We start from the raw sequence: 13058 nt of genomic DNA on the forward strand, positions 1-13058 counted from the left end.
TTTCTTTTTATAATTGTTGGTTAGATATAATAATGGTTCCCATATAAAAAAAAAAAAACCATGTATGTAATATAAATCATGATCTTAGAAACTTATTAGGATTATATATCTATTTATATAGATATAATTTTTTTTTGACTCATTCTAAATAATGACATATAAATATACACACATACGTAAGTATATTAACAACTATATTAATAAAATATGTGACATATATATATATATATATATATATATATATATATATATATCATTATAATATTTATAATTTTTACAAGGCATATTAATGATACATAAAAATATTCAAAATTTTATGTTCATATATTAAAAGTTTCTTTCCTTTTTTTTCATAAAAAATATAAATAAGTTATTTTATTTAAAATTATATTATAAATATAGTTACATGTTTTTTTTTTTTTAAGAAAACCACAAAGACTCTTTGTCCTTGTACATATATTTTTATGTTTATGTCCTATATTCATTAATGGATAATTTCCCCTAAAAATGTTATCTTCCTATTATTTATATTAACCAGTATCATTTTACATTATTAAGATTGTGTAAGTACACTATGTCTCAAAGTTTCAATATATATATAAAGGTATAGATTTATATTTAATTTTTTCAAAACATTAAATTGTGACTATAAAATAACATAGAATATTATATATATATATATATATATATATATATAGCCTTTATTTTATGTATTACAATTTTGTTCTTTTCTTATTCAATATTATTATATAAAATCTATTAACCCGATTAGTTGTGCTGTAAAAAATTTATACAGTAAAAGTTGACTTTTTTTTTTTTTTATTTTCAATTTGAGTAATCGTATATATATATATATATATATATATATATATATATATATTTTATATTTGTATAGATCTATTTGTTTTTCTAAAAGAAAAAAAGATGAACTATCTAAAATTGTTTCTTTTTTTATTTTTGGTGAATATACTCAACATTTATGGGACTCCCTTATTCTATAACAAAAATCTTGAGAAATGGAATAAGGAACTTTTGAAAATTTCCAAAAAAGAATACAACAGTCTGAATGAATTAAATGAACTTACAGACAGAAAAAATTGTGGAAAATCACTAAAACATTTGGCAGGACTCATTTTAGATAAGTCAGATAAAGAAGCTAAATTAATCATAGAAGGATCTATTATTTTTAATAAATTAATTTTAAAACTTGGGAATATAAAAGAAAAAGAAATAAAAGTTAATGATATTATATTACCTATAGAAACATTGTCAAATAAATGTATTAACATACGAGTAGCCAAATCAAACGATTCTACAATTTTGTGTTTAGCAAATAAGGTTCTGAGGAATTTCTGGGCCAATTCAATAACGGATGCTGTTTTATGTAACATGACGAATGTTCAAGGGAAATTACCAGAATATGATTATACAAAAAATGATAATGATAATGATAAAGATAATGATGAAGATAATGATGAAGATAATGATGAAGATAATGAAATGGATATGAAAGAAAAAGAGGCGAATTCACAAAATACAAAAGTAAAAAAAATAAATGAGAAAAAAAAAAAAATTATTAACGAAGAATTTGACGATGAACAAGAAAAAGAACAAAAAGGATTAAAACTACGAATAGCAAAAAGTAAATATGGTCAACCTAATATAAAAATTAATGAGAAAAGTCTTGAAGATATAAAAAAAGATCAGTTACTGAAAAATTCATCCAGGTATTAAATATATATAATATATATATATATATATATATATATATTCATAAACATTATTTTTTATTCTTTAGGAATGAACAAGAAGCAATAAATTTACAAAAAGAAAACAGCGAAGAAGATAGTGAAAAATATTCCGATATGGAATGATTCAATAATTGTTTTTTTTCTTTTTGTTTTTGTTTTTTTTTTTTGATATACATGAAATAGTACTATGCTGAAAGAAAGCAAAATATATATGTAGCATGTTTGTGTTAAATTATATGTATATGTGATTTGTTTATTATTTTGTAATTTTTTTTTTTTTTTTTTTTTTTTTTGAATGGTCCCCATAAAATGTTTAAATACACATATACATATAATATGTATATATTACAACATTTCCTATAATTTAAGGGAATAATAAAATTGTCTTATTTGCTCATCACTAACGTAGTCAAAAATGATTCTTAAAAATTTATAAGAACCAAAAGGAGAAAGAAATTCATTATTTATAGAAGCACAATTACCTATACATGTTATAGGGTCTAAGCATGCTTGGGTTATACCTACTTTTGTAGAGTTAATAAAAAATGTTTGTTCATAATTTCGACACGTCGTTGTTATTAATATATTTTTATTTAATTCATTTTGTAAATTATATCCGCAACCACAAAATGTTGAATATGATTTGTTTGCATTTCTTATATGAACATTATCAAAATCAGAAACATTATTGTTGTACTTATTAATTTTTTTATCATAGCTATTACATAATAAATCATCATCATCATCATCATTATTATTATTATTCTTTTCTTTTGTAATACTATCTACCTTCATATATTCATTCAATAAACTGAATCCATTTAAAGTGTCAGAAATACTTGTAAAACTATCCTCCAAACTTAATTGTTCTTCATATATATATTCATTCTGGAGATTTATTAAAACACCTATCGATAAATCAAAACCATTTATACATATGTGAGAATTTCCATTTGTCCCTCCTACTAAACAATGATAACCTAACTTGTTAATGTGAGTTAAGTTAATTACAGCTAAAATGGTCCAATGGTGTTCAGGCAATATTATATAATTCTTCAAATGTATATTTAGATTGTTGCTTTGTTCATTTATACTATTAAAATAATATAATTTCCTATTTTTGATAGATATAAGAGATACGGAATAATAATAGTTTTTCACCTGTTCAATTGGATATATATGTACATCATAATTTTCTGTAATATAAAAATGGAGATATTTTCCTTCAGAACAATTATGATCGTAAGAATTACACAAAGAAGTATCATTTGATGAATATGAAATATTATTTTTATTTTTGGATTCAAAATATGGGAATAAAAAATGAATTATATAATGCAAATTATAAGATTCGTAAGATGTTTCATTAAATAATTTAGAAAAAGTATAAAATTCATATAATACTTCATTCATTGACAAAGGTTTATTTAAAATTTTTAAAAAACATATATAAGGAAATGGATTTATAAATAAACTACTATTACATATATATTTAATATTATCAAATGAACAGAATGTATGATAACCTTTAAATTTCCCATTTAAAAAATAATATTGACCTTGTAAAGTTCCAATAACATTAAGATAATACCATCCTCTTTTCATATTTTTTATGCTATATCCAGAAGAATGATAAAATAATAAATTTCCTTTAGAAGTATAATTTTGAATACTACCTAAAAGCATATCATCACTAAAAATACAAACATGAATATCTTTTTTTCCAGCTATTAATGAAGAATAAGAAATACTTTTTTCTATTGGTAAAAATATCCAAGCACAAATAGAATATCCTAATGTCTTTTGTAATTCATTATATATAGATAAAGATGGGGAAATAATTAAATTATAAAATTTTGATAAATCACAAGCAAGACCAAAATTATGAGAAAATATATTTATCCCATAAATTTTTGGTACATCTTGCCTTCCTATAATTTTTTTTACATATACATTGTAGCCATAATGATCTTTATTTTTTATATGAATTATTCTACAATCAATAGAAGAATAGTTATTTATTATATTATCATCGTTATTATAATTTATATATATATTTTTTTTTTTAACCATGTCAACATTTTTACTTTTTTCCTCTTGCCAACATGAAATATTTTGATTACTATTATGATGTATAATATGTTTCTTTGTACCTTCAGAAAAGTCATTATATTTATCACAAATATCTTCATAATAATTCATATTAGATAAATTAATATTATTTTTATATATGTCAAAAAATTTTAATTGGTATATTTTTAACATATAATTTGAATCATTTATAAATGGTATAACTCTATTTGTATATTTTGATGACTGAATAAAATTTATTAAAAATATTATTTCTGCAGGTTTGGTTTCCCGAACATCTATTCCTTCAATTACAAAATTATTATAATTATAATAATTATAATTATTATTATTATTATTATTATTATCATCTTGTATCTTTATGTTATCACCTAACATTTCTTTACATTTTATATTTTTTATAATTTTATATCTACATTTTATTTCTTCTTTATTTAAAAAATTAAAAATTTTAAAAGAAGAACAGATACCTATATTATTATTACCAAAACAAGAGTTACCAAAAAGACAAATTTCAAATGTTTTTTGCATATTTAATATTTCATGTGAAATAAAACTTATATATTTTCCATTGATATAATAAACGAGCCCCTGAGAAGATTTGGTAATATTAATTAAATTCCACTTTTTTTTTTTTATTATATTATTTCTCATATTATAATTTTTACCTATTTTATATATTTTATATATTTTATATTTTTTATATTTTTTACATTTTTTTGTTATCATATTGCTTTTTATATATATACCATTATTATAATTCAAAACTTTAGAAATGTCCTTTAACCTATGATAATGTGTAGCTGTCTTAATATCTTGTATATAATTCATTTTCTTATAATAATCACTTAATAGTTCGACATTTGTTATATATATCTCTATATCTTCTAATCCATCCTCATTTAGACTTAAAACAAATAATGAGTTACCTTTTTTGTCACAAAAAGCAAACTTTTTTCCGGATATATTTCTATATTTCTTTTTAGGGTTACAACATAACCACAATTCTATAGTACATTCTGTTGGTAAAGGGATACAAGGATTTATAATAATTGAAGCATTGCTATGATAAAAATTCATTCCTTTTAAATCTCCTGTAATTCCAACACAACCTTTATAATTATTATGAATTAATAATAAACTATTATATTCTTTTATATATTGATAATTCATATAATCATTTTTATTTTTATTTAATATATCTATATATTTTATATTTAATAAATTATCCGTATCTTCATCATCTCCTTTATTATAAATATGTTTTATATCTATTATATTTGTTTTTAACTCTTTAATATTATTTTTATTTTTTTCTGAAACGATCTTTTTTGAATACGCCTCTAGGAATTCACCTCTTATATTTAATGAAGAACCATAATTACACATTTCAAAATAATATTTTTTGTCGTTATAATTTTCCTTTACATATTGATCCATAATTTGTTCACTCATATTTTCTAATAAAATGTTAAAATTTCTTTTTCTTTCTTTTATTAATTTTATATCATCCTCATCTAAATACATTTCATAATCATCTATAATATGAACAGGCATAGCACTACAAAAAATGAGAGAAAAAATTTTTAATTTCTTTTTATTTCTTTTTTCTATTAAGTTATTTTGTAATCTCTTCAACTCTTCTATATTATCACTGGCTTTCGAAAAATTAATTAATTCGTTAATATTTAAATAATCTTTTTCTTCTGAAATATTTATAAAGTAATGTTTGGAGTTCTTACTTAATTTTTCATATTCGTTATAAAAATCGATATCTAGTACCTTTTTATTTATGAAATCGGTTATACTTAAAATATTATCTATATTATCTGTATTATCTATATTATTATTATTATCATCCCTTTTTTCATTTATAATTGAACATATATTATACCTAATTATATTTTGTTGATTTTTATATTCTCCTTTTTTAATATATTCAAAGAATCTCTTCATGTATATATTTTGATTTCTATAACATCCCCATAAGTTGATCAAATTATTACAAATATATTTCTCACATATATGTGTATGATAAATTTTAAAAAAAAATTCACTCACATCTAATAGTAAACAATGAATAAATATTCTTGCCAATTCGATAATATACAAAGAATGTATATGATAAAATATTCTTTGTCCTTTAAAATTTTTTGTTCTTGTACTTTGTTTTTTATAATCTATTAAATTCATATCTGATGAAATATCATATTTATATTCCCCTTTATGAGCATTTACAAAAGTTTCGCTATTTCTTTTATTAATATATGTATTTGAGCACATATATTTATCTAAACAATTGAACCTTTCTCTATCACACATATATGTCTCTTCCATATGTATACTCTGATCATTCTTCCTATTAAAATTGTGGTTATATAACGGCATAAAAGATTGACAAAATGAGTTTCCATACATTTGTAACATATTCATGTCTTCTATTTCATCACATGGATCATCCTTAATATCCATATTAACATTATCGTCTAAAAAATTTTGTTCAATTAATATATTATTTTTTATTTTTTGACTTTGCTTCTCTTCCTCATATAAATTATTCTTATCAAAAGAAAAATTACACATATTATTATACATATTTATAAGTGACATATTTCCTTTCATAGCATTATTATTTACATATGGATAAATATTAAAAAAATGCTCTACTATATTTTTATAAAAACGACATTTATTTAATATGCTATAAACATGAAATAATATATGTGAGATATTGTAATTTATATCTCGTAAATTGCCATAATTTAATATACTCATTCCCCATGCATATATGATTAGATATTCATATGATTGTTCATATTTTTTCCTCCGTAATACCTTTACAAACTTTTTTGTAAATTTTAAGAAATTTTTTAGAATTATTAAAAAATTATCTGTTTCAAAAAAATGATTTTTTCTTAATACATGTATACATGTTTTTAATGAAATAAGGGGGTATTTTTTTTCTAATGTTAATTTTATAAGAATGGATAAACATTTTTGTGGTTCATTAGATAGACTAATAATATTATATAAATAATGAATCCATATTTCCGAAATGTTTAATAATTTATGTCTTTTTATATTATTTACATTCCATTTTTTTACCATAAATATATTGTTATTCTTTTTTTTTACGTTATTATTTTTTGTATTTAAAATAGATTCCTCATCATCCGTATAATAATTTAAGACATTACTCATTAATAATAGGCTTTTTAATTTCTGTTCTTTTTTTTGTTCATTTTCTATTCCTTTTTTGTTCTTAACTCTTGAATATGTGTCTTCCATCTTTTTACGATTTCCCCATATAAGTGTTTTAAATTTTCTGTATATACCTAGCCATTTTCTTTTCCTTTTTTTTACGAAACTTATAATATATATAATTTTTTTTGAAAAATTATACTTCTTTATAGTATGATTAATCAAAAAGAATAAAATAAAAACAAAATATATTGTTATGTTACACAATATAGATATAATTGTAATGATTTTTATAAAATTTTTTATATGAACATAACATAAAAAGGTATAATAAAATAATAAAATCGTAGTATATATTAAACATGAAAAAGAATATAAAAATGTATCTTTTTTTTTTACATTTTGAAATAAAATTATGAAAAAATGATACCACATGTTATTTCTTTTATTTGTTATTTCTTTTTCTTTTTTATCATATTCCTTTATATTGTTTTTTTCCACACTATGGCAAATATTAGATTTATTATTTCTTATACGGCAAGAACTATATAGTTTCATATGACACATTTTATTTCCTTCATCATTATCAAAACAATCTCTCGTATTAGACACATTTTTTTTTTTTTTTTTTCCTTTTTCTATTGTATGTATATCAAAAAAAAAACGATGAGGGTCTTTCCTTTCATATACACATATATGTATGATTAATACATAAATAGAAAAAGAAATAATTATTATCATAAACTGAAATATATGTATATTGTTATTATATAAACCATTTTTATAATTATAATATAAAGATGGATTAATAGTAATCCAAAATTTCTTATGAAAAAGTATTATAAATATAATTAAAAAAAGAGTATCCTTTTTATTTATAATTTTTGCTTTTTGTTGCAAAATAATATATTCATCTATAACTGCTTGATATCTTTTCACATATTTTCTAAGTAATTGAAAAAAATACAAATAAAAAAATTTCATAAATGTATTATATATAATAATTATCATTATTTTGTAATAAGAACTTTTCATATCTTCACAATTTATTGAATCGTCAATTATAATAAAACTTTCTTCTCTATGTTCATCATAATTGCATAAACAAAATAATACACACAATTTAATTATTTCTATATATATCAAATCGTGATAAAATATAAAAAAAAACAAAAAGGACCTCACATAGTTTTCCGCACTGAACAAGTTACACCTCGTTATATTATCATCAGAATATATATTATGATGAAATTTTTTAGGTTGAGATATTTCATTTATAAATAAATTATTAGAATCACAAAAGTTCATTTCCTTACGATCATTCATATCTATTATATTTATTTCATTTCTCTTACTACAATCTTTTTTCTTTTTATATTCACTTATATTATTGTTATTCACATTTGAATTATCAACTTTATTGATATGTTTTTTTTTGCTTCTCTGTTTATAATTTTTATCAAAAGGGCATATAGTAACATCTTCACGTCTTTTTACATTCTCTGTAATAATATATATATATTAAATATATGTATGTATGATATACCCTCAAAGGAAACATGATAATTATATATAGATTCATAGTAATTTATAATACTTCATGGATATATATATATATATATATATATATATATATATTTTTTCATTTCGTATAAATTACTATAAAATAAGGTAATGACAAAGGTACACAAAAGTGAACAAATTAATATTAACAAAGGTAAGTATAATAGAAAGGTGATTTTTTTTTGAATCCGTTCTAAATTACTTCCTCTCTAAAATGAAATAATACATATATATAAACATACATTTTATAACATCCTAGGAAGAATATAAATATTTTAATTTTTCACAAATGAAAAATAATATTATTTCATTACTTTAAAGACACAGTCAAGAAATTCATTAATTGGTATGCCGAATGTAAAAAAATACAAAAACTTCACAAGATAGTGATCATAATTTGAATTAACATACCTTTAAACGAAAATAATCACACACACACACATATATATATATATATATATATATATATATATCATAAAATAATAAAAGAGAATTAATTTTTTTAATATTATAATTTAATACCTAAGTAGTGATACAAATTGGATATAGGTAAAAAATAATTGTATTATACTTTTTTCTTTCTCATTATTTATACACATAGCTATAAATATACTAATGACAAATATAAATATAGCAAAAAAGAATATTATAAAATATGTACTCATGTTACAAAGGACGCAAGGTTGTTGTAAAGGAGCGAGGAAGTTGTATCTATAATTTTCATCACACTATAAAAAGTAAAAATAAATTTTGATAATATAAAATTCCATAAAATTAATATATATATATATATATATATATAATATATTAAGTGATTTTCTTTAAATTAATAAATCATGAAAAAAAATAAATTATATTATTTTATTTTTTTTTGTACAATTTTACACTGTATCATTTTATTTCCCTCCAGACAACTATTTTTCTCCTTCACATTTAAACACACTCCCTTTTTAAAACATAATATTTCATAATTATATATGGATTTCTTCTTCACTTTCTTACATAATTTTATGTTTTCCTTATTTTTATCTTTCAAACACATGTTACGAAAACACCATGTGTTTTCGTTACTTTTACAATATTCTTGTGAATTACATGGTACACATTTATTACCACCATTTAAATATGAGCTTAATTTAAAACCTTGTATATAAAAAAATTATGCAAGTTCAATTATTTTTTCTTAAACATAATTTATTTTTAATATGGTTGTATTAAATATATTTTAATGTATATAATTTTATATCTTAGTTTTTATATTTTTTTAAAACCTTTATTACAGACACAATCTGATATGGATTTTGATCCAATGCTCTTTGTGGCTGTAGGAAATATAATGAAAATTAATATATATATATATATATATATATATATATATATATATATGTATATATATATTTTTATTTATTTATTTAATTTTATTATTTTTACTAGATCCATATGGGCAATTTTCACATATTATGGAACCCACATAACTGCTAAAAGTACCGATAGGACAAGGTGAACATTTTTTGTTATCTCTCGAAAAATTAAAAAATCCCTCTTTACATTTATCACACTTGTAATCCTTAAATATAAAAGGTTTATAGTGAAAAGCATATGAGAGCATAAAATATAAACATATTAATATGTGTGTTTTTTTTTTTTTTTTTCTTTTTTTTCTTATACATAAGTAAGTGATTCACCAGCTCTACACTTCAAAAAAAAAAAAAAAAAAAAATAATATATATATATATATATATATTATACACATATGTACTATATATTTTTAATATTACCTTAACATTTAATAATCTTGGGTATATTCCCTTATTCAATTGGGAATAATAATTTTTTGCTCCCCAATTTTTATTTAAGGTTTCGTATATTATTAATATAATAAAAAGTGGTAATTTATTTATACAAGACATGATTTGTTATATTTATGATAAAAGTATGAAAAAAATTAAGGAAACTTAAATTATATATATATATATATATATATATATATATATATATATATATCATAAGAATTATTAATATATATAATATATTGTATACATTTCATCGTTTTTCTCATATAAGAATAAAATTAATTATATACCCTATATAATCATTGATCCAGAGGAAAACAAAAAATATCATTTTATTTTATATTATATATGAACCCTTCACATTTATAATATATATATATATATATATATTCCGAACGTGCAACCAATTTCTATTATTTAATGTAAAGAAATATACATTACCTTTTAAATATAAATATTTATTTCTAAACTTAAAAATGTGCATATTTGCACACTTCAATATATATATATATATATATATATATATATAGGTTTAATCCTTATTTAGGTGTTATATAAAATTAAATGTATATTTCAAAAAGATGTTTCTTAAAAAAAATAAAATATACGTATATATATTAAACGAAAAAATATTCATATAAAATACATATGACATAAAAATGATAACTAGAAAAAAAAAATATATATATATATATATTATTAAAAATAAGAGAATATATTTACATTAACTCATATATATATATATATATATATATATATATATATATATATATATATATATATATATGTGGATAGCACATCATAGTACTTATTTAAGGTTCCATTTTTATTTGTCTGGATAATATAAGGGGTAATTCGAAGGCAAGTTATCAAAATATTCAGGGGGCAATTGATAAGAAATTTTGGCACCTTCAAAAGATCTTGAAAAACCCACAATAGGCATATATTTATAACAAACTTGTAAATGAATTAAATTATTTCTTAGTCCGTTATAATAATCTTTAAGTGAATATTTTGTAATAAAATTTCTATAATTTTTTTTGGCTTGCTTTTTATTTTTAACAATATAATCTTGAATTATAACTTCATTCTTTATTTTTTTAGGCGTTTCATATGTAACTAAAACATAAACAAAAAGCTGTTTTAAATTCCAATTAAATGCTTTTCTCATATCATAAGAAACATCTAAAGATAATACTGCTTCATCAGCATTTATGTACCTATTATATACAAATCTTTTAATACTTTTCACCTGAATATTGGTTTTTATTTCTTTCTCATCAAATAAATAAAAAGATGTTCCATAATTGAACGCACACAATATTAAAAAACACAGGGCCATAGAATAAAACAACACATTTAAGCGGTTTAAGAAGCTATCCATTTTTTCTTCGTTATATATATAAAATTATATGTACATATATCTATTTATAAAAAAAATATGTGTATGTATTCACACATAACAAAAATATCAAATGAAAAAAAAATATTATAATATATATATATATTATAAGTAATAAAACAATATGTTTATTTACTATTCTTTATATTTAGTACAAAATCAAAAAAAAAAAAAAAAAAATAAAGAAAAGAATTACATATATTTTTCATTAAGAGAGTTCATCTAAAATATATTCCTCCTTCCTAATACACAATCTAAACATATTGTAATTTATTTTATTTTTTTTTTTTTAACATATTATATATTTTATGAATATAAACAGAATGTATATAATAATTTAATATTTAATGATATATATATATATATATATATTACAAATATATAAAATATATATTATATATATTTGGTTATTATTCTTTCTTTATCTCCCCTAATATATATATATATATATATATATATATATATATATATATATATTATATACATATATATATTCGTGTATATATATAAAATATATCATTTAGCTAAAAATTTTACCCCTTACAATAAAAAAAAAAAAAAAAAAAAAAAAAATTTATATAGGTTAAAATGTATTTTTAATTTTCTGTTCTTATAATACTCTTTTTCTTATATATATGGGGGAAAAAAAAAATATATAAAACTATTACATACAGGGGGTAACTTTTTTCCTTTTTTTCTTTTACATATTATAAATTCTCTATACATAAATATATATATATTTATATATATATGTAAATAATAAATTAAAGAAATTTTCCCGTTTTTTTTTTCTTTTTTTTAATATTGTGCAAAAAATATATATATATTTATAATATTTATATACATTTATCATATATATAAAATACATATATATTCATCTCAACACTTTTTAACATTTCATTTATATAACAAAATAATAAACATATATATATATATATATATACATACATACATATTTGATGGCAGGGGAATGATTAATTTTTTTTACAATCATATAAATATATATATATATATATATATATATATTTTTATTTTTTAATATCCTCGTATTTTTAAACTAGTCTTTCCATTTTCAAAACATTCATTATATATATATATATATATATATATGTATACTTTGAGGATAAATAAATATATATTAAAAGAAATATAAAAGTAGTAAATATTTTTAATGAAATAGTTCAATATATACAATATTTATATCATATAACGATTTTTTTTTTTTTTTTTTTTTTTTCCCTATATAATTTAATAAAT

General features: G+C 19.3%; 3 protein-coding genes across 3 annotated transcripts; 1 reads left to right on the plus strand and 2 right to left on the minus strand.

The window, feature by feature from the left end:
• Positions 1-924: 924 nt before the first annotated feature.
• Positions 925-1874, plus strand: PF3D7_0904200 (PH domain-containing protein, putative; the record flags this gene model as incomplete). The annotated part of the gene is made up of 2 exons (XM_001351880.1): positions 925-1727; positions 1799-1874. The coding sequence occupies 2 exons, from the start codon at positions 925-927 to the stop codon at positions 1872-1874; spliced, it is 879 nt and encodes a 292-aa protein (XP_001351916.1).
• Positions 1875-2108: 234 nt separating this feature from the next.
• Positions 2109-10516, minus strand: PF3D7_0904300 (conserved protein, unknown function; the record flags this gene model as incomplete). Its single annotated transcript, XM_002808868.1, has 9 exons — positions 2109-8545; positions 8704-8815; positions 8921-9017; positions 9129-9334; positions 9484-9749; positions 9878-9928; positions 10038-10173; positions 10275-10301; positions 10385-10516. 9 exons carry the CDS (start codon positions 10514-10516, stop codon positions 2109-2111), a joined length of 7464 nt encoding a protein of 2487 aa, XP_002808914.1.
• A 709-nt stretch (positions 10517-11225) lies between these two features.
• Positions 11226-11783, minus strand: PF3D7_0904400 (signal peptidase complex subunit 3, putative; the record flags this gene model as incomplete). Its single annotated transcript, XM_001351882.1, has 1 exon — positions 11226-11783. One exon carries the CDS (start codon positions 11781-11783, stop codon positions 11226-11228), a length of 558 nt encoding a protein of 185 aa, XP_001351918.1.
• Between the last annotated feature and the right edge of the window lie 1275 nt (positions 11784-13058).

This window comes from Plasmodium falciparum (genome assembly GCF_000002765.6).
Source record: "Plasmodium falciparum 3D7 genome assembly, chromosome: 9".
NCBI lineage: Eukaryota > Apicomplexa > Aconoidasida > Haemosporida > Plasmodiidae > Plasmodium > Plasmodium falciparum.